Source organism: Ceratotherium simum, chromosome 3 (genome assembly GCF_057802395.1).
Source record: "Ceratotherium simum simum isolate JZ-2026a chromosome 3, ASM5780239v1, whole genome shotgun sequence".
In the NCBI taxonomy this organism is placed as follows: Eukaryota; Metazoa; Chordata; class Mammalia; order Perissodactyla; family Rhinocerotidae; genus Ceratotherium; species Ceratotherium simum.
The window spans coordinates 1,549,550-1,572,865 of record NC_141902.1 but is presented as its reverse complement, the minus strand read 5'-3'; the positions used below and the strand labels follow the sequence as shown (position 1 = coordinate 1,572,865).

Here is a 23,316-nt window from a genome sequence, read left to right as displayed (position 1 = left end):
TGGCTTAGCGGTTAAGTGCGCGTGCTCTGCTACTGGTGGCCCGGGTTCGGATCCTGGGCGCGCACCGACCTGCCGCTTGTCCGGCCATGCTGAGGCCGCGTCCCACATACAGCAACTAGAAGGATGCGCAGCTATGACATACAACTATCTACTGGGGCTTTGGGGGTAAAAAAAAAAAAAGGAGGAGGATTGGCAATAGATGTTAGCTCAGAGCCGGTTTTCCTCAGCAAAAAGAGGAGGATTAGCATGGATGTTAGCTCAGGGCTGATCTTCCTCACAAAACACACACACACACACACACACACACACACACGGTAACTACGTGAGGTGATGGGTGTGCTAACTGACCTTGTTGTTTTAATCATTTCACAGTGTATACATGTATCAAATCATCACACTGTAGACCTTAAACTTACCCAATGTTATATGTCAATTATATCTCAATAAAGCTGGGGAATAAAAGATTTGAATCCTCTTTGTGAGATAAAAGTGAAACTCAATTCTTCATGTTCCTTTTGGTGGAGATGTAATTATTAGTGAGCAGATCAATCCGTGCCAGTTTTGAGGTTAAACTGAAGATTACTGGAAAAATAACAGTAGAGGAAGCATATCATAATGTAGTATTGTAAACCTTCTATTTCTCACAATTTCTCATTCAAATTGGTCCTACTTATGGAAAATTAGGAATTATTTTACTCTAGTTTACTTAGTTATATTTAAGGACCTTTTATTCCCATGATTTAAGAATGTTCATCTACAGAATAAATTCTTTGATAGTGATTTCGGCTACTTTAAAACACAAGATCCTTTGGTCAAATATCTATGACGACTCTAACTGCCAAGTCATAGCAGAGAAATCCGTGACTTCACTGAGAGGAGGGAGGCTGTCGTTTGCCTGCTTGGGCTGTAAATCAAAGGGAAGGACAGCTGTCTGGGAAAGCTCTCTTACCACCTGTTCTGTCCAGAGAGCGGTGTGGTCTGAGAGCTGTGTGAATTACAGTGAGTGTTCCTCTGCCTACATAGAAGGAGGTCTGTGGATAGACCAGGACTCTCCCACTGTCTGCTTGGAGGGACAGAAATGTGTAGAAGGCCTACATACCAAGAACAATTCATTGAGCACTTGTTTTGTGCCAGACACTGTGCTAAGTATGTTCTTACGTTATTCAAGTAAATGTAATGTTCATTATAGTTATATAAAATAAGCAATGTTGTTACTCCTTTTTTTTTTTTTTTTTGTGAGGAAGATCAGCCCTGAGCTAACATCCATGCCAATCCTCCTCTTTTTGCTGGGGAAGACCGGCCCTGAGCTAACATCTATTGCCAATCCTCCTTTTTTTCACTCCCTTTTCTCCCCAAAGTCCCAGTAGATAGTTGTACGTCATAGTTGCACATCCCTCTAGTTGCTGTATGTGGGACACCAACTCAGCATGCCCGGACAAGCGGTGCGTCAGTGCACGTCCAGGATCCGAACCTGGGCCGCCAGTAGCGGAGCGCGTGCACTTAACCGCCAAGCCATGGGGCCAGCCCCTGTTACTCCTTCTTTATTCTTATCTTTCTCTTTTTTAGCTGATGAGGAAACACTGAGGCTTAGAGTAGTTATGACACTTGTCCCCGGTCGCGTATGTCTGTGCATTGCAGAGCTGGTCTCCAACCTAGGCCGCAGCTCAAAGCCCTTGCGCCTCACCACCATCCTGTAGGGCCTTTCCTCCTCCTCCTAGTCATAGGCACGCATTGAGCTGTATCTTGTGGTCTTATATTGAAATGTGCACATCCCATCTCACTGACTAAATTATAAATACCTTCAAAGCAGGAGCTCTGTAGTTTACTTTTTTTAGTCTATAGCACATACTTTTTATACAGCAGATGTTCAATTAAAGTTTGCTAATTGTGGTGTTATATACGTATTTGGGATTGTGTATAGTTTGCCTATAAGTAAACCCATTGGACTCAAAATGGAAGACCTGGATTCAAGGTCTGGTGTAGCTAATACATATCCAGCCTAGTATTACCTCTTTGTGTTTTTAAGAGAATACCCATAAACAAATAATATTAGGTCATAAATTGGTGTGAGAGTGTTCACAATATTTGTAATGGGCATGGCACCTTGTTGAACTCTAGAAACACAATCATGAAATTCTCTTTCGATGGGTAAGAGTAGTCGAGTTTCTGAATTGAAAGTATTATATTGATGGGTGGTAACACAAAAAGAATAAAATAACATTTCATTAGTGAAGACTAACAGAAACAGGTGTTTTCAGTTAGCAATGATTGTTATGTGGGACCATCAGATTTAAAGGTGATCCTAGTACACAGTCTGTAGATGCTTCAAGTAATTAGACAGGCTGCATTGCTCTGAGGCAAGGAGGATAAACCTTGGCTATGGATCAAAGGATAGGCCGTAGAAGGCAGTGAGTCTTTGGTGTATACATGTTGTTGATTTAATACCTGCTACGGCCTAATCTTTTTATATACACAAAAAAGAAAGACGTATGATAACTTGGAAGGGGTTAATCTGGACTCATAGATTCTTCTCTGATTTTTTTGCCTAAGTCCTTGGAAACCTCTGCTCAAAGAGAGTCTTCAGTTTCTTTTTGAATCATACACAGTTGTAGGATTTTTAGCTAATATGGGACATTGTTTCTTCCAGTGGATTTTCTGTTCACAATATCTAGAGGTGCCCCTATTGATAGGCTCCTGATTCTTAGAGAACAGAGATATTTTGGTCTTGTTTTTTTCTGGAGGGCCACAAATTTGTTTTGATTTCTACCTCGTTAACTATCCAAGCCCCTCTGAAAAGTCAGCCATATATAGGAAATTTCTTTTTTTTTTTTTTTTTTTTTTTTTAAAGATTTTATTTATTTATTTTTCCCCCAAAGCCCCAGTACATAGTTGTCTGTCATAGCTGCACATTCTTCTAGTTGCTGTATGTGGGACACGGCCTCAGCATGGCTGGAGGAGTGGTGCCTCGGTGCGCACCCGGGATCCGAACCCGGGCCGCCAGCAGCGGAGCGCACGCACTTAACCACTAAGCCACGGGGCCGGCCCTATATAGGAAATTTCTAAATTGACAATTTCTCGTTCAAGTTTTTTTTCTTCTGATTCCTATATTTTATGTCTGAGCCCATTTTAAAAAGAGAAGATAAGGTTCCCTTTACTTGGGCTATTTAGGTACCCAGAGTATTGTTTGAAAATTTCCTGAAGTCTATTTTTAAGGTTTCCTAATTGATTCATCTTTATTTTGTTTACAATTTTGAATCTTTGTCCAATTCATCTCTAAGAGAAAGTCTTCTGAAATGGCCTTATGTGGAGTTTTGCCTATTTTTCTTGCCCTCTAAAGTCTATTAAAATTTTACAATTTATTATTATTATTTTTTTAATGAAGAGCTGGGTTATTTAAATGTTCTCCTGGTTTTTCTTATCCTTCTGCTTTTAACCACTTTTTTCCCCACCTGAGGGACTAACAATTAAGTGAACTAGTTGGAACAGAACTGATGGTTCAGGACAGTAAGTTTCTAAGAAAATCCTGAATTCTGCAGCAAATTTCTATCTTCCTGGGTTAAAAGAAATTCCTTAAAACTCAGTTCTAGATGAGAGTTCAAATTCAGCTTCTACAGAGCAGCCGTCTGGTCTAGCAATTTTAAGTAGTTTGGGGCAATGTGACCACTCCTTTTCTGCAAAAATCTCTGAGGACATTGTTTAGGAGGCCAGGGGAAGGAGCAGAGGAATTGGAGGAGTGCAGTGAGAGGTGAAGATAAACTGAGTTCAGCGAGACACAGGAGGGAAAGCTTGAGAAGGTCAGAGTCAAGTGGAGGGGCATTGTTTTGTTTTGAGGTCTCAGTTTACTAATTAAGGTAACTAATGAGTGTTTGATATTTTCTCTCTTAATTTTTATGGTTAAGCTCCTCTTAACTGTGTTAATTATTTATTTTTACATGTCCAAAGTTCACCATAATGGCCACTGTTATTCTAAGTGTTTTTTTAAAAGGGTCATTTATTATCGTAAGTGCAAAATTAGGATTATAGTGCAAGACAAATAGGAAGCAGAAATGCTTCCAGGAGGCGGTTGCAGCTTTGATGTATACAAACTTGTAACAAACAAGTTGGTCGAAAGTGTGTGCTCATGAGAGCGTGTTGGTTCCTCAGGCAAGCAGAGGTTAGGACGGTGCTGGACAGTCAGTAACCTGACAATCACTGATCCTGTAGTAAGGACTAAACAAAGCGACTTGCAAATTGACAAGACCGAGAATGTCCTCTTAAAAGTTTTGTAGGGCACCCAAGGCAAAGTTTGACTAATTACTTTTGCATAAATTGATTGCCAGTTTAACAGACCTCCAACCCTTAGTCTTTGGGGCATCTTGATTGATCTGGGGACTTCTTAGGCCTATGCCTCTATCTGTTGTTTATGGAGCACTTCCCTGTACGTTCAGCAACACAAGACAATTCAAGACAAAGCAAAAATATGTGACACAAGACTCTGTACCAATTGTCAAACAAAAGAAGGCAAAGCAAGCTGCAAAAGCATAAACAGATTAATGGCAAAAATATTTACTGAATGATGCACCTCCAAACCAAAAGTTCTACTAATCTTATATAAAAATTAGGTCTAATGATTTATCAAATGAGTGCACTTCCAAATCAAAAGTTGAATGAGCCTGTAGAAAGACTTAGAACTACTGACCTTACGTAAGACCAATTGGGTCTTTATAATAAAAATCCTAAGATAACAAATTAATCAGCAACAAGAGCTCAATGAAACGAGTTGGAACTCAAATCAGATCATTGTTGAGAAGATTCACCTGGAAGTAAATTTGAAAGATGGAATTTGGGAATGAGGGACAAGGAGAGTGCCCCTGTTAGTCTGAGGGTCACAGGGAATGCTGCCAAGTGAGGGTGTTCAAAATGATCTCAGTGGGACTTCCAGAACTGTCAGAGGATGAGGCCACCACTCAAAATCTGATACAAAAGCCAAAGCTGAATGTATTAAGTAAAAAAATTAAGTAAAAGAGCTGTGCTGGTGAGGCAAAGTCTCACTGAGCAAAGCAAACTAATGACTATACGTGGGGTTTGGGGGTTTGTGTGCTTTGGAGCTGCGTGGTTTACAGAGGCAAGGATGGGTTGGCGTCAGTTTTAGAACGTTGTTTTGGTTGAATACAGAGGCGTGTTTTGTGTTGGTTATAGAAGTGGAAGTGGGTTGACATCGGCCTCAGTGAATTTTCTGGTGTGAGTCTTCCACCACTTGACGGACTTTAAAGTCTGAGGCTGTCACTGATTGGTTGGCTTCCAGTGGGCTGTTAATTGAAGTGTGTTGTTACTTAGATGAGTTTAAAACAAGTTCTAGTGTTTACTTGTTACCTGAAACTGAAATTAGAACTGAAATTGATTGATTAAACAGGTTAAAAAGCAGTTTGGGTATTTACTGGCTACATAGCTCTAGAACAGTTAGTCTTTTCCTGGGAATCTGGGAGGATTTTCACATATTTATAATGGATGTGCACATAAATTTAGCATTATATTTCAAATAACATTATTTCATAAGCTTTTTATGCTGAAATAATCAACACATGTATTGATGTATTCCACATATTTGTAATATTAATAGCTATGTAGTGTATTACCATATGAATATGCCATTTCCAGGTGTTGAGCATTGGGATTTTTTTTTTCGGTTTTTCGTTATTACTCACAGTAGTGCTATAACACTCCTTTTGAATAATTTCTTAAAGGATGTAGTCTCCAAAGGGAAGTTCACAAAGGTTATCATGTTTTTCATGATTTAAAAAAAATATGATCATTTTTAGGATATTCACAGCATAGGCCCATCATTTCCCCTAGTGCCTGACTAGATTTAATTCATTAAAAAAGGTATTTATGACTTCAAATATTTTTATCTCAACAAATTAGGATAATTTGTATTCTTGATTTCTATCTCTATCTGTATGTATGAAGAGATCAAGATTCAGCAGTGTGGAAAAACTTATGGCTTTTGAAATAAAGACTGAGATTCATAGAATTCCATACGTGATAAATGGAAAGCATACAAATTATCTTGGGAGGGGATGCGGCCTGTGGCTGGCTCATGCCAGCTCGGAGAGCTAATTAGTAAATGTTCAGGAATTACACAAGCCAATTATTAAACTGTTAGTAGCTTGAAATCAGCCATGGTGGGCATATTTACACCACAGAAATTGTCAAATGCTACAAATGAAGGCATTTTGTTGTTGTTGTGGGAGAGCCAGTTTACCAGCACACTACTGGATAGGAGTGTTAGGCAGAGAAGTTGGGAATTTGACACTATTAAGAGATGGAGAGAGTGTAGATTGCTAATTTGAAAAAATAAGACTTTGTTTTTGATCCTGCTCTACACATGGTCCTCATTATGTCGACTTGGGAAGATGCCCAGTGAAAAAGACCAAGAAATAAGACTAAAGCCTCCCAAGAAAAATGCAAAAGATAGCCAAATCCACATACTTGGTTTCGTTTATCCTGGTTCATGAACCTCTATTTTGCAAAAGTTGCATCCTAGCTCTATTTTCAAAATACGTGTTTTAGGTAGAATTTTCTGAATACAAATTATATTTTATTTTGACAAAAGTGGGCATCTATTTAAAGGTAGTGGACTATTTAAAGGTAGTGGATATGGGTATTTTTAAATTCTCGTCTTCACAAGAATCTCTCCTCTCCCCATAACAGTCCACAAAACAGAAAGAGAGAGAGGAGAGGCTCCACCTTAGTGAAACAAGAAATATCCATAATGCAGACTAAGTGTCCCTGTTTAAGGAAAGAGGATGTGAGCCAAGGATTGATATCCAGCAAGACTGACTTTCGAGTATAAAGAGTACAAAGTTATCATCATGTAAGAATGCAAAGAACATTGTCCCATGTGCCTTTAGTGAGAAATCTGCTGAAGAATGAGCTTCAGACCAGCAAAGAGGACGTAACTTCACCAAAGGAGAGAGAATCGTATCCTGTGTGCCTCCCGATGAGAGAACACTCTGCCTGCTGTAGTCTTGCCAGAGAAATAAACCCTGAGTCAGATCAAGTCTCTGTATCCAGCTGCCAATCTGCAGGAAATCCAGAGGACAGAGGAACATGTGAACTGCCCCGTGAATATGCAGTCAGCAAGGTCTGGGTTGCGGGAAACCAGGTCAAGTTCCTAGGTTCTTCAACAAATCAACTAAAAAGGATAGAGGAGGAACCTGTGGATTAAAAGAGGGTGAAAAGACATAGCAACAGATTTTAATGGGCAGGACTAAAATAAAGATTCACTTAGAAACTCAGAAGATACAAACTTTTAGAAAGATCCTTTAAAGATAGGTAATTTCACAAAAATCATTCTGGTTTGTTCTCAATTTCCTACATTTTTTCAGAAACTAAAATTTGAAGTATCTCTTAATCTAACTTATAAAAACATGCTTTAATCAGCCCTCAGATAGTAAACCTCTTGTTTTATGCTTCATTTTAGGCAGTGCAGCAGGGATTTTGAAGTCAGACCCAAGTTTAAATGCTAGCTCTTCCGTCTCTGGCCGTGTGACTTTGGGCACGTTACTTAATGTCAGATGGGGGGGAGGTGATTTTGTGTATGTCTTCTGAAAAGAATAATAAGTTATAACCTATCTCTTGGGGGTGTTGCAGGAATGCATGGAATATCCTGTGTACGGTTCCTGGTATTGTGGTTGGCATACAGTAAGCACTCAATAAATGAAAGCTACCATTACTTTGGTGTTAATAGGTCTGAGGTGGGGCCCAAGAATCCTGTACTTTTAAAAACTTCCTAAATGATTCTAATGATTGTTCTAACCTGGGAAACACAGTTCCTGATAAAATCCTGGGTGTGAACAAATATTCAGCTTCAAGGATGGTTATCAGTGCATTTCTTAGAATAGTAGAAAAATGTGAAAACGTGCAGGAGAGTGGTAGAATAAAGCACGGTCTGTCCACGCACTAAAATGTTGCGTGGCCATCAAGTCACAGTCACACAGCTAACATGGCACTAACTGTGCCAGGGGGTGTTCTGGAGGCCTTATGTTTATCATCTCAGCTGGTGGTCCCGTGAGGCGGCTCCCTGTCATCCCCTCTGACAGACAAGGAGACTGAAGATCGACATGACATGACACAAAACAAGTGGTGAAGCTGAAACATTTCAAAAGTATTAATAAAAAAATTTTATAATAAAACATTGGCTTTGCTAGAGGAAAGACTGAATTTGCTTTCTAACAGAAGATATTTCAAAATCGTCATAGGAAGAAGTGATCAAAGCATTTACAGTCAAAAACTAGGAAAAACAAGTATTACAAAAGTTTGTTAGTTATTTTTCTGGATTTGTGTTGGTGATATTTGTCAGCTTTTTTGAATTTGTAATTTATTATTTTTCTAATTCTACATAAATGTTCACTTTCAAGCCCAGTTTTGTATTCTTTTTCTTATCGAGCCCTCCCCCTTACAGATTGTATAAGCTTTAGGCCCCACGAAACCTGGATCCCTCCCCCTCTGCATACCTGGGACACATAAGGAGAGCCCCTGAAGAAGAGAATGGGACAAATGTAATAGAGGAAAAATATTTAACGAGATGATAGAAGAAAACTTTCCCCAAATAAAACGTGAAAACTGCCAAATGACTGCACCTCACCAAGTAATGAGAGCCAGAGATGCCCTCAAACTGGCCGAATGGCACTATGTAACTAGAATCGGTTTTCACACTTAGTGGAAACAGCTAGGATGACCTCACAGGAGAGAGACTGCTCAGAAACTTTCAAAGGTTTTACCCTTGCTTTTTAATTCCATGATGTAAAGAACGCTGTTCACATGACAATGACATCATTTAATTGGTTTCAATAAAAAGCAGAGGGAGGCAATTTAGAGGCCCCTTATCAATCCTTTCTTCTTATTGTTTCTCAGAGTCTGATATTTCTTGTTCGAGACTGGAGTTTCCCATATGAATTTTCATATGGAGCTGACGGTGGCTCCAAATTTTTGGAAAAACGCCTCAAGGTTTGTTAGATATTTAGGTGCATGAAATTTCACCAATATTAGTAATCTAGAATTATATTTGTTGAATTATTTGCTGAATAGATGCTCAGTAGCCACAATCTCTTTTGACTCTCACAGTATCTCTATGAACGAACTAAGATTGGTATTTACTAAAATGCTGTCAGAGTTACAATTTTAAATATTATCAATAATTATGATACAGATAGAGTTCTTTTGTAGATATCTATAAAACAATGCTTTACTCCTAAAGATACAACTTTTAGTTTGAAGAATTAAATCAGTTGAAGGCTGACAGTGCAAATATCTGCATTCATGTTTTAGTAGAAGTTTAAAAGTCAATTTAACAGAAATGTCTTATTTTTTTGTGTGTGTGAGGAAGACCAGCCCTGACCTAACATCTGATGCCAATCCTCCTCTTGTTGCTGAGGAAGACTGGCCCTGGGCTAACATCCGTGCCCATCTTCCTCCACTTTATGTGGGCCGCCGCCACAGCATGGCTTGACAAGCGGTGCGTCGGTGCGCACCTGGGATCCGAACCTGGGAACCCCGGGCCGCCGAAGTGGAATGCATGCACTTAACCGCTGCACCACCAGGCCAGCCCCCAGAACTGTCTAATTTTGAAATCCCCAAAGTCACTATTAAAACATTTTGCTAGTAGTTCACAAAAAGTGAAATTAAGAGACTTTCCATTTTCTGTCATGATAGTTCAATATTGAATGAATTGTTTACATTGAACAGATATCACAAAAATACCTATTGAGAAATCAGAAAAAAATCAAGATTAGAAAAAGTTTCTTGATAATCAGGATTTCTGAGCTGACCTTTTTAGGCTTCTAGTTACTTTTAGGGTAGTTTGTCTATACTATTAACTGTCAAATACGTGTGGGACAAAAGGGGCAATTTGGCTCATAAATAATCACCCAGCTGTTCAAATGCCTTTCTAGAATTTAAATGTAAACCTACCAGATGGCAAGAGGCTGTCTTGAGTATCTCCTGAAAAGAAAGTACGAATATCTTATATCTATTCATGTCTCCTGTAAGTACTTTGAATTAAAATTTGAATTTGTAGGAACTGGCTAGAGTAAAACCCCACTAATTTGTACTAGAAAGTGGGAAGGCCCATCTGAGTTAGCATAGAGTGGGTATTTGTTAATTGCAATAGTAACGCTGTATGTGTGCTTGGCACTGAGATATGGCTGTGTGGCACGTTCACCCAGGGCTTTATCCTTCCTTTAGTGTCAGCCCTGTCGTGTCGTTTTTATCATTGTGGGACCACACTGACATAGCAAATATAAGATGCCACAGAGTTCTTTTGGAGTTCAGTTGATGTTGAAAGTAGTTTAAACTTCAGAGTGATTTCCTGCAGGTCTCAGGGAACCAGCATGAAGAACTACAGAATGTTCGAAAACACATCCATTCCTGTTTCACCAAAATTTCCTGTTTTCTGCTACCTCATCCTGGCTTAAAAGTAGCTACCAATCCAAACTTTGATGGAAAACTGAAAGGTTTGTCTGTCTTTTAATGAATATGTTTACATCACTTAGTCTGATTATAAAAATGTCATTTTATCCACTGGGCTTATGGCTGCTAGTTTCGTTTCTCCCCTGATGTGAGACTGATGATTGGAAATTGTAGGGAGAATTGGGAATCCCAGGCTGGTGCTGCAGCGGCTCCTTGGAGAACTGTGGGGTTCTGTGGGTGCTGACTGAGCAACGGAGGCAGGAGGCTAAGTCCTGCAGTCACCAGGTGGCAGTACACTCACCCTCACAGGGCTCCTGCTCACCTCGGTGCACTGAGAAATGCTCCTCAATATCTTCCTTATTGACATTAAAGGGGAAAAATAGATGTCTCTATTACTGGAATGCTGTGTTAAGTTATATAATTAGAGATTGAAAGAAATATTGCATAGTACTGAATTCAAGTTCTTTAAAACTGCTACTAAAGAATTTAAACTATTAAAAACTTCACTAAAAATGAAATCGTCTTCTGGATGAGGACCAGTTTCCAAGAAAACCAAAAGCACTAGTGTGCTTTTCAAACGGTATGTCCTAATAGTATGCAATTATCTCTTAAACAGAGGCATGACTGATGTTTAAGATTCCAAAGCAGCTCAACTTGTTAAAACAAAAGGGAGGGGCTTGGAGGTAGGAGTCTGGGGAATAGAAGTTCATCTTCCCTAACAGGTGATCACCAGGTCTTTAGATGTTGGCTCAGTGATCAGTACAAGGTAACACAGAGACGGTTCTGACTGTTACTCGTGAGCCTCGAAGGGAGTGCACACTGCCTTCAGACACTCGCTCATTTCCTGTGGCCTCTCTGCATTGTGCCGGGGCTGCTGAGAGCAACATAACAAGCTTCTGTGCACGGTTGTTCTCAAAGGGCTTTAAAATTACTTTTAAAAAAAGACAGCATAACTTGTATCCAGTTTTATGGAACTTTTTTTGAAAAGCAAACCTATTTTTCCCCCTGTCTCCATGGTGTTTACTCCCAGATACCTTATTTTAACTATGGCAGTTTAGTATCATAAATAGAATCCCAAATTTCTCAATCATCGATCAGCATTATTATTATTTTTTTAATTTTTATTTATTTATTTATTTTTCCCCCAAAGCCCCAGTAGGTAGTTGTATGTCATAGCTGCACATCCTTCTAGTTGCTGTATATGGGACGCGGCCTCAGCATGGCCAGAGAAGCGGTGCGCCGGTGCGCGCCCGGGATCCGAACCCGGGCCGCCAGTAGCGGAGCACGCACACTTAACCGCTAAGCCACGGGGCCGGCCCAATCAGCATTATTTTTATGCATGTTTTAAATTATCTTTCCTTTAAACAACAGAACAGATAGCAGTAGGCACATATTAAGGCATGGGTTCCAGGATCCTATAATTTCACTGTCACTTAGGAATTCCCACCCACCAGTGAGCACACAGACCTCTGGATACAGTGTAATCACCCAATGGCTTCAGGGTGTTTGAATCCATCACATAAAGAGAGGGCTTCCACAGGCCTCTCTTTCTTCTCTGGAGTTGGGGAGCTGTAAACAGGCAGAGGAGGGGCAGGCCTTAACAACAGTCCTTTATGGGGGCAAGCAAGTCCTCTGCCTTGTTCCATTCCTGTGGCACACAGCTTCAGTTCTTAAATTAACTCATACATTTTTGCAATGAAAGAGCTCAGGGAGAGAGTTTAAGACAAATCGCACAGAAATAGAATCCAACGTTTTAACAGATTTGTTCTCCATCAAATTTTACTCACATGTCCAAACAGATACTGTCCCACACAAATGGTTCACAGTTACCTGTGTGTTAGGAGTTTACCAGAGTGGTTAGCCTGAGAGAAAGAGAAAGGACGGCAGCTTCAGTTGCCCGTCAAGAGTCCATTTTAACGAGGCTTACAGGATTGCTGCTAAGTCCCTCTGTGCACCAACAGGTTCCCCTTTGCCTCAGTGTTTCCTTGGGCAGTTTTGAAAGTCTGCTGTCTGCATTATTTTTCCCTCCCATCTCAATTCTTATAATTTGGTGTGATTTCTATCCCGGATGTCTTGTCCGCTGGCCGTGCTGTTCTCCGGGGGCTGGCATCTGAGTGGTTGCCTCTGGGAAAGAAATGTCTCTGAAGAAACGATTGTGCAAAAATTGCTTTTGGATGATAGTTTCTCACATGCTCTTTTACACACTTGTAGAAATAACTTTCTAGCTCGTTATCAATAGTAATAATTGTAATAATCACTATTTGTTCATGGTCCCTCACCGTACCAAAATTATCTTATCTTACTATTTCCATTGTTATTTAAAACTTACAATACTATGATTAAATTTAATTGCTGTTAGTTTAATAGCTTCCCAGATGGGAAATCAAAGGATCAAAAGTGCTGAATCACATTCATTCATGCTACGTTCAATCAGTTCTTACCAAGTGCCTACTGAATACCTGCCCGGCATAGCAAATCCAGTCTTCTGATGAACTGGGAGTTCCCTTTCTGTGAGGGTGGTTCCGTGTTGTAGGACCGCAGGAAGAGGCCGGGTAACCTCATTGTAGTTGTGGTTTATGGAAAGCACAGCTCCAGTTAGACTTCAGAAAGCATAGCCACCCACCACTGCAAGGCAATTATTTTTAAAAAGGTGTTTCTAATGACTTGTCAGAGCAGGTGATCCTGGGACAATATCTTCCTTGGTTAATTTTCACAGCAGCGCCACACCGGTGCAGCTGCCCTGTGGAGTTCTTATAAAGCACGATCATGTCCTCGATTATTGTGACAGATAACCATTTTGGCCTGGCTCCTGAATACCTGGCAAAGTTTTACTCTTGTGAAAAAAATTGTTGAGGAAATGATAAAAACAGCACAGCCCCCTGAATGACCGTCCATCCACACATATTTATCGAACACGCACAGTTGCCAGAGCTGACTGGTATACCTCTGCACTGGTATACTTGATCAGAACTGGTCAGCAGGTGCTCTGGATCCTGTATTTATTGTGTTCAACTGACATTGTTAGCTCACCACTTGTGACGTTATGAACATGGTGTTCATATTTTCTGAATCCAAAACTGAATACCTGGCATTGGTCTCAGTGAGAACAAAGTTAGACTATGGCTAATGCCATCCTCAGAACACATTTTTGATCTAAATGTGTGCTTAGATGCTGGTGACTTTAATGATAATTACCACACTTGCTGGTGCATTAGATACACAGGTGTATCTTATTCCATTCCAGTTTTATAAGGAAATTTGGCAGGGGTGGAGGTTAAGTACATGTTTTGAAAGTGATTTTAAAATGATTTTATAAGGAGAAAGCTTTTTGTTTTATACAGAAATTCAGGAAGAATTAATATATTCTAGATATGTAGTAATATCCTACTAATGCTGAAAAAAGCATGAAATCCTATAGTAAAAAAGAAACCTATTGGGCATCCGTGAACACAGATACATGGCAGACAACAACACAACCCAGGAGGGTGGTGACATAGTACAAACACCAGCGTTGTGTCTCAGTGGATCCTTAACTAAAAAGCAAACCACAATAATAAACACACTTGAATAAATCTATATATAATACAAAGCAGTTAGTAAAAATTGGTACAATGCAAACAGAAAAATAATTTGAATAAAATTTGAATAAACTTCTATATAAGTACTCATAAAACCTAGACACTGAAATTTCAAAGCTGTACAAAACGTGAAGCAAAATAAGTCTGAAGGATCTCCAACATTGTGCTCACACGTGTGAGCAAGCAGCAAGCAAGAGAAGAGAAACAGGAATTCTTACGTTAACTGGTATTTTAGTGTATATTGGGGCTCTAATAACAAGCAGGGGAAATGTAAACACAGTCATAAGGTTTGAATCTTTATCCTTCAGACCTTGGAAATCACCGGTCACAAAGCCTGAAAACTCAATGACTTCTGAAATCCAGATTTTTAAAAATTGTAGGCAATTACTGCATTTCCTTAGACACCAAGTTTCCGACATGTCTTGCTTTTTAAATATATTATGTGTATTTTTCTATATGTTTTGAAATAGTGATTTAAGAAATTATCACTGTGTTCAAAAGACTTCTCTGAAGATCTATTTTCTGTGCTACTTTTCTAAATCTGTAATGTCAAGCTTGAACCTAATGCTGTAACACGGGTTATGTGTAATCCATTGCACCAAACGTGGTAGGTAAATAACTCAGATTACCACTGATCCACCAGCTCTGAGGCCGGCATGACCTTTTCTTGCCATGTTACTTTGTGTTGCTGTTTCACCACTAGAGATGGCATCGTCGTCACTGTCTTTTTGAACTTGAGTCCATACCACGCCTCACTCAGTTCTATACACTTTTCATAAGGTGGGCACACTACACATGGAGCAATTTTTGGATACATTTTATGGAGAGAATACATCTTATAAGCCAGTAAATATCTTGCCTTTTCCCCATTTATGAGCCTATATATATAAAACCACACACAACCTATAGGCATCAGAATACGTGGAATGTTTATGTGAGTGGGGTGTGAAATATTTGTATAACGTTCAATATCAAGAAAGGTAGAAGACAAGATAAAGATGTAATTGGAAGGAGATAAGACAGACCAGCAGCAGCAGTTTGGGCAAGGAGGATCATTCACCCTGAGAAAAGTGGGTTTCAGGAGTTGTTTAGATGCTGGGAAAGTGAGTGATGGCTTTACCACTGGGGAAGAAATGGAGAAGTCAAAGGATGTTTTATTGTATGGCATGGAGGACTGGATAGGATATTTAAAATAATGATGAATTTGCTTTTACTTGTAGAAATAGATGACGAATTCATCAAAAACTTGAAAATACTCATTCCTTGGCTACTTAGTCCTGAGAACCTAGATATTAAAGAGATCAATGGGAACAAAATCACCTGCCGAGGTCTGGTGGAGTACTTCAAGGTATCACTCTCGTTTCTAGAGCCTTTGTGAGTATGGAGATTTGACAGGCTTTGGAAGGCAGTTCCTACTTGACACACAAAAATTGTAGACTCTGTAATATGGGGGCAAAGGTAGGAGGAATCGATAAAAATGATAAAAAAAATTATTAGACTCCCAAGAAGAGCTTGCTTTCTGAAATTATTTTTTGAGAAAGCTCTTTGAGGTAACTTTACTGTCCCGTTTTATCTTGAGGGAAATATATTTTGAAATATGAATGTGTCTAAGGGTTGGAAAAGTCTATTTTTGGAGGGGAGGAAGAGGTGTTTCCATGCTATGTAGTCCTCAGTTATCATTCTGAAGATTTTCCCAAAGGGGCTATACTTCACCCTCCTACTGGAGAAAATTCTTCCACATTTTCTGCTCTCTGCACCAAGAGCCAATTTGAAGTGGAATTATTTTAAATTTGCATTTACCTGTTTACCTCACTCTTTTTTACGAACCCACATATATAGTAGAGAATTTCAATTACTGATCTAATTTGTGAATTGATGCTCCAAGGACTAAAATATCAATTTTTATTTATTTGTTTATTTTTTTTTTGCTGAGGAAGATTGGCCCTGAGCTAACATCTGTGCCAGTCTTCCTCTGTTTTGCATGTGGGTCACTGCCACAGCATATGGCCACCAATGAGTGGTGTAGGTCCACGCCTGGGAACCAAACCTGGGCCGTCAAAGCTGCGTGCACCAAACTTAACCACTAGAGCACGGGGCCAGCCCCTAAAATATCAATTTTTAAAATTTATGTTTTGTCGTTTAAAATGCAGTCATATACCTCCTATGTGATTACCTAACCTTCATCACTCTCAGCAATAAATGACATGTTATTTATCTAAAATTTGAATTCTTACTGTGTGAAATACTGTGGAGGAGTGTAGAATTCAGTAGGAGGCTCAGGACACTTACACAAGTCTGCTCCGTAGAGCCTGTGACATCAACAGGAACAAATTCCTGTGGGTAACTGAAGAAGAGGCTAGAGGCATCCGTAGCAGAGGGATCTGAGGAAGCTTTAAAGGAGGTGGCAGTGAGAGGAAGCCTTGAAGAAGAGTGGAATTGGCAAGTGGAGATGTGTGGAAAGGGCATTTCAGGAAAAGGGAATTAAAGAAAAGGAACTAAGAAAAATAGAATTAAAGTATGAGAAAGAGATAATAGTTCCTGAAACTGTCAAGACATTAGACCGTAGAATGCAATTTAACAGAATTAGAGAAATATTGAATGGAATTAGTTGAACGTCAGTCTTTTTCTTTCTTTCTTTCTTTCTTTTAGGCTTATATAAAGATCTATCAAGGTGAAGAATTACCACATCCCAAATCCATGTTACAGGTATTGACTCCTCAGGAGGCCTGACGTTTTAGAGTACACCGGCACTGAAGTTCAGCTCTCCTTGGCTTTGTGCTGTGCTAAGCTCCAATCTGGCTGTCAGAAATGACCAAATAAAATCGTGGATAGAATGATTTATTGGAAGACTGTTTCCCTAATAACTCCCCGTTTGTGTTCATCTAAATAAGCATTTTCACACACATAGAGCCGCGTCACTCGTGCTAGGATGCCAACACTTCATACCCAAGAGTTTTCATTCTCTTTGTGCTAAATGTGTTTAGAGAATAGACTCATTCTGTGGTTTAGATTCGCACATGTAACGAGAAGTAGGAGAGCAGGTTCAGGTTTTAAACCAGTGTCTCCACAAATAAATATTTTAAAAAGGAGAAACTTGCTTTTTCCTTATTTACTTTTAAAATTTCTTTAAGTTCTTTTTTTTTTTAAAGATTTTATTTATTTATCCCCCCCCCCCAAAGCCCCAGTAGATAGTTGTATGTCATAGCTGCACATCCTTCTAGTTGCTGTATGTGGGACGCGGCCTCAGCATGGCCGGAGAACTGTTGAGTCGGTGCGCGCCTGGGATCTGAACCCCGGGCCGCCAGCAGTGGAGCGCGCGCACTCAACCGCTAAGCCACGGGGCAGCCCTCTTTAAGTTCTTAATAGTTCCTCTTTGTTACAGTGATACATTGTTGTATCAGTATCAGTCCTTAAACTTAAGATCTATTTTTATATATATTAGTATACATAAAAGGTACTATATATTATTTCTCATGCATTTGGATTTATAGATTTTTTTTTCCCCTACATTTGGTGAGAGGCTTAAAAATATTTTTTAAGAGGAAAAAATCTTCCAAATGAAAATTCATTTTAGAACTATGGTTTATTGAGTAAACTTGTATGTTTTATGTATTTTGAAATTTTAATTTTACTAATTTTTAAAAATGTAGTGGGAATATTTCAACACTTTCAAATTATTTGATAACCTTGGGTTCTTGCACATGATCCTCACAAGTGGGAACTGCCTGTAGAAGTTTAATAAATATGAATTCCTTTTCACATTGTATTTTGTACTTTGTCCAAAGGCCACAGCAGAAGCTAACAATTTAGCAGCCGTGGCAACTGCCAAGGATACATACAACAGAAAAATGGAAGAGGTAAGAATGAAATAATATTTTAAATGATGTTTTAAATAAAACCAGTATTTCTTTCACGAGCTCATTCTTTTTTCTTAAAGTTACGCTTTACACAGTGAAGAGGTAGCTTCGACTTATTCTATTTGTTGTCTTCCTAAAACATCTAAGACTAAGACAAGGACGCTGTGTACAGTTTGAGACATATTTTAAAAGAGTTATCTGTATAATAATTAGACACATTTTTTATTCACTTTTTTTTGGCTAGATCTTCCCACTATTTTTAAAATCTAGTGGCTAAAATAACATATGCTACCCTCTCCACTACACCTCCCTACATTCCACAGTTCCAGGATTTCTATCTTAAATATAAAAACCTGTTAGGAAAAAAAAGAAATTAAACCTATTTAAATTAAACCAATATTACTACATACTGTATTTCCTCTTTTTGTTTTAACATTCTGAATTAGGATGCCTCTAATAATTATCGTGTACATCTACTAATACGACAGGGTGTTTTTCCCCCTGAAAATGTCATAAAATCAAAATTACATTCAAAATTGATGGAGTCTTAGAATCAAGGGAAATATGGAATATGGAATGGTGTTTACAACATAACTAAAGGGTAATTAGAATGAGAGGATCCTCTATATAGTTAAATCTCAAATAACCAAAGTGAATGGTATGGGTAACTGAGATTTCCCTTGTAACTTTTGAAAAAATTAAAAATGTAGTCCAAGAACATCTAATATGCTTCCATTTCGTCTCTTGAAGAAAATACTGAATGGGCTCCGTTCAAACAAAAATCAGTGCAATTGCCAAAGAAAATGTTTTTCACAATGTTGAGAGCTTTACAGCATTGCTCATTGTTTTAAATTAAACTTCATTGGTCAAAACTACTCCAGTGTAGTTAGAATAAACTTCCTAGAGGAACTTGGACGTAAGCGGTTGATACAAAGGACCAGTCCACTTGGAGGGGAGTGTGACGGACATGGACATCTATGCCTGGTGGATATGAGGGTGGGACGACGTGGGCTGAGGAAACGTCTGTGCAGGCTCCTTCTGGTTGTTGTGTTCTAACAAATTCAACCAGCTAAGTGAAAAACGTCGACACATGGCTGATTTTACCCTGCATTGTAAACAGTGCTCCTCTGTCTGGTACAGATCTGCGGTGGTGACAAACCGTTTCTGGCCCCTAACGACCTGCAGAGCAAACATCTGGAGCTCAAGGAAGAGTCTGTGAAGCTCTTCCGGGGGGTGAAGAAGATGGGCGGGGAGGAGTTTAGCCGGCGTTACCTGCAGCAGTTGGAGAGTGAAATCGATGAACTCTACATTCAGTACATCAAGCACAACGACAGCAAAAACATCTTCCATGCGGCACGCACCCCAGCCACACTGTTTGTTGTCATCTTCATCACATATGTGCTTGCCGGAGTGACTGGATTCATCGGTTTGGACATCATAGCCAGCCTGTGCAACATGATCATGGGACTGACCCTCATCACCCTGTGCACCTGGGCGTACATCCGGTACTCTGGGGAGTACCGGGAGCTGGGAGCCGTGATAGACCAGGTGGCTGCAGCCTTGTGGGACCAGGTAGGACACTTTGTTTTCAACTCAGTGCAGCACAAGTGTGAATGCCATCTCTGTGCCCGACACTAGGTTAGATACTGGAAATACACAGACGAACGTGATGTGGGCCCCAGTCTTCAAGAACTTTAGAATCTGTCAAGATGGCCAGATACAAACAACTAAGTAGAATACAGTATTTGAAGTCCTACACAACTGTTTTCCAGTTAATGTTTCAATTATTTTTCATACATGGATTAGGCAGTGTTTTTACTTTTTCTTATCTTAAAAGTTAAAGCTGTTAAAAGAAATGTGACAAAAGTTTTTATTTAGCTCATTATGACTCGACTGTGTGTTAACATTACTTCATACTCAGAACCTGTCGTCTGACCAGCATTGGCTTGGTTAAGAGTCACTATCGTTAAGTCGTCGTATGACTGTCTCTTTTAGTATAAACTCCTAAAGGCAGTATCTGATGACTTCAGAGTGTCTCTATTTGAACTAGACATTTGCACCAGGCCATTGCATGAGTCCAGGTCAACGTCTGGACCAGCTGCTCATGGGTCAGTTGTCCTTTATGGTCCAATTAACAACCTAGGGAGTCAGCGTCACCACGGTCCTTTGTTCAAATAATTGATTATGGACAGGGGAAACAATTATAAACACACCTAGCACAATAATCAATTAACTATGTCATTCTGGAAGTGTTTTCAGTTACCTCATGAAAATTTAGGGGAATTGAGTGAAGCTAAAGTTGAGATTCTTCATAAAATTTTGGAGTTAAGACTTTTGAACATTCATGGTCTGCAGGTAGCAAGTAACAGCTACAATTCTCCCAGCGTCACGAGTAGATGATACTCTTTAAGACAGAATTGTAACTAATGGATTTATCGTGTGCTTTGAAGAATCCAGTTGAGATAAACGAATGGTAGCACTATGGGAAAAGAATGAATTAAAAACTGGACCCTCTGAGCCACTGTCTCAGCCCCTCAACCTCAAAAGACTTAAGAGGGGCAGTCTGAGGTAAATCCCAAAGCCCTCCCAGAGCGTGATGCTGAAACCCATGAGGAACGTAGAACTGGGTTTTTCAGAAGAGTCACATAAAATATGTAATCTAAACTGAAAAATCTGCAGGAGTATTTGTTCCTAAATGTTCACAAATAAATACTGTAAACAAAGTTGACTATCATGATGCTATTAATGAAGCTGGATATATACTTTTCTTTTCTCCCTTTTAAACTGCCTTTGCCACAGGGAAGTACAAATGAGGTAAGTTAAATTTTTTAAATTAAGAGCTATATATTGGTAAATATTTTTATTTTATAAACTGACGAGCCATTAAAGGATGTCTCAGTGTAGATTAGAAAATCTTTGGTGACGACGGCTCCTGTGCTCCTGTGTTCTTCGAGCATTTAGTTTTAATTGTGAATTCTTAACGTGGTTTTAAAATAATTTTTATTCCAGACATATGATTTGATCTGCATATGAGACACAAGAATTATCATAAATATCATGACTATTTTATCTGTTTTGTTTTCTGAATGTGTAGAAAATCTCAAAATTCTTAAGCTCCGACATTGTGCATTCTGCTCTACTGCAGAGTGGAAGGAGCAGTTATGAATCTTGAGGAAACTTGACTACTCGAGAGTATTTAAATGGAGCTACCCCCTTTAAAAGCTGTTTTCAACTTTGGCTTTTGAGTGACAGCACTTGGGGTAGGTTCCTGGCCCGTGCGCAGTGTGACTTTCTTGGCATACCTCAGCCCTGACCCGTAAATGGTGTTCACATCTCCCACAAGCACGTGTGCAAAACTCCATATCTGAGGAAAGAGTCTGAGCCTCCAGGAAGGGATCACTTGTTACATAGGAAAAATTATCTCTGGAGTCCTTTAGGTCATTATCTTCAGGAAGCAAAACTGATCTCCAGCAGCTACAGAGACAGCACATAAGTCTTTTCCTCAGTTTCTGCTGTCATATGTAACTGGACTGTGTCCTCTAATCAAATACCAATGATACATTTAATATTACAAATCAATAAGGAATTATTTTATGTAAAATTCAGTAAAACAAATTCACTAAAAAAAGTAAAAACAATTTTCAACTTTGTAAATCAAACCTTAAGAAAAAAATGTAAGCTTTTTAAGAGAACAGGGATTAAATTGAATGTGTTGGAATTGGAATATAACAGAACTAGGGCAGTACTGTGTTGCACCAACACACATTCATTAGTGGTACCATTCAGACTTAATAGCCACACAGATTCAAAAAGATAAAAATTGATGGAATTTCCTGAGCATTGACTACTATTTAAAGAATATCCAGTTTTTAAAAATATAAGTTAGTGTTAACTGAGTGTTCATTATATGAAAGTTAGAGAAGGGAACGAAATCTTAGACACTAACTGGGGGTCGGGGGAAGAACATAAAAATATTTATGGACACTTACATAAAGCAGTATGTAAAAATTCCTGATTCAAACACAAAGAACAATCACAGAGGTAGTTTAATGAGGAAAGGCTTTTTGCTAATGTTTGCGAATAAGGTTTTGTAAGATGTGAACAAATTAATGGAAACAAGGCAAGAGAGCCTGCTCAGGTGAGGGATCCCAGTGTGGCAGGAAGAGGGGCAATGTGTACTTATTTGCATGACCGTATCAGGAAATAATGGAGAATAAAAGCGGTCCCATTCTGAAAAACCTATAAGGCAGCCCCTATAGCAGTGGTCTTGCTAAGTGTAATAAAGTAGCCATTGGCAGTCAGAAGTCATGGGCTCCTACACTTCCTCTAAAACTGCTAATAGTCACCATGTGCGTTCTGAACACAGCCCTGGGGCATGTGGTTGGGAAGCTCTGCTCCAAGAGGTGTGCAAGGTAGAAGGAAATGCAGTCGGAGGATGCAACATTGCCACAGAGATCAGTCCACAAAGGTAGTCAGGTACGCTGGAAAGTCAAAAACGCTTCTGAGTTCCAGCATATTAGTTATTAATTTAGATCTTATATAGATTAATGGTATAAAGATTCCAAATTTAGCATGTTAAAAAGGAAAAATTTTATAGTTGTGTTCAATAAAATGTTTTATAATCTTGACTCTTGTATTTCTAGGCTTTATACAAGCTTTACAGTGCAGCAGCAACCCACAGACACCTGTATCATCAAGCTTTTCCTGCACCAAAGTCAGAATCTACTGAACAATCAGAAAAGAAGAAAATTTAACCCAAATTTTTAAAAATACAGGCGCATGACCAATTGTCAGTTAAATATTCAGTTTTTTGTCTCCATGCAAACATTCAAAGTGCTTCCATGAGAACTGAGTAAAATACCGAGCCCTCTGAGGACTGCACAGTGGGACAGCGCTTTCCCGTCAGTGTTTCCTAAGCAGGTGTGCATATGCATGGGTATACTGTTTGGTTAACATGTACAGTTCCTGGATTTTGTCTTCAGATATGCTGTTATAATTTAAAGTATTTGTCTACTTATGATGACAGTACATGTGTTCTGCTTGAATTTACTAAATTCAACTACTGGGTTATAATTAAACCATGTAGTAATACTACTCCACGTTTGGATATGCCTCATTTAATTTCTACGGAAGAATTTTTTAATTACTTCACAGTCTTCTGGTAAAGCACAGCATCATAACTCAACAGGCTTGATTCAATCTATATCATCTTACATACACCATGAGCTCTTATTTTTAAAGACATTTAAGAGAGCTTTTCAGTTGCTTTATCAAAAACTATATATTGCTTCTTTTATATTATGATTTAATATATAGACTTCTTGATCAAAAATGCACAAAAAATCACTTTGTATATGTAACTGAGTTTCACTGCATTGTATATTTTTTCATTTGGTACACAAAGAAATGTATTCTTCATAGGTTTATTCTTT

The 23,316-nt window shown here is 39.0% G+C and overlaps 1 protein-coding gene across 1 annotated transcript in view; it reads left to right on the top strand.

The window, feature by feature from the left end:
* The window catches only part of ATL1 (atlastin GTPase 1), a 40,255-nt gene extending 17,133 nt beyond the window's left edge, over positions 1 to 23,122 (top strand). The window contains exons 7-13 of the mRNA XM_087421488.1: positions 8,896 to 8,988; positions 10,355 to 10,493; positions 15,248 to 15,375; positions 16,677 to 16,733; positions 17,813 to 17,884; positions 19,025 to 19,456; positions 22,528 to 23,122. Coding sequence (XP_087277614.1) covers positions 8,896 to 8,988; positions 10,355 to 10,493; positions 15,248 to 15,375; positions 16,677 to 16,733; positions 17,813 to 17,884; positions 19,025 to 19,456; positions 22,528 to 22,638 — 1,032 coding nt within the window. The 3' untranslated portion in view covers positions 22,639 to 23,122. The remainder of the gene's footprint in view (positions 1 to 8,895; positions 8,989 to 10,354; positions 10,494 to 15,247; positions 15,376 to 16,676; positions 16,734 to 17,812; positions 17,885 to 19,024; positions 19,457 to 22,527) is intronic.
* The last annotated feature ends 194 nt before the right edge of the window (positions 23,123 to 23,316 follow it).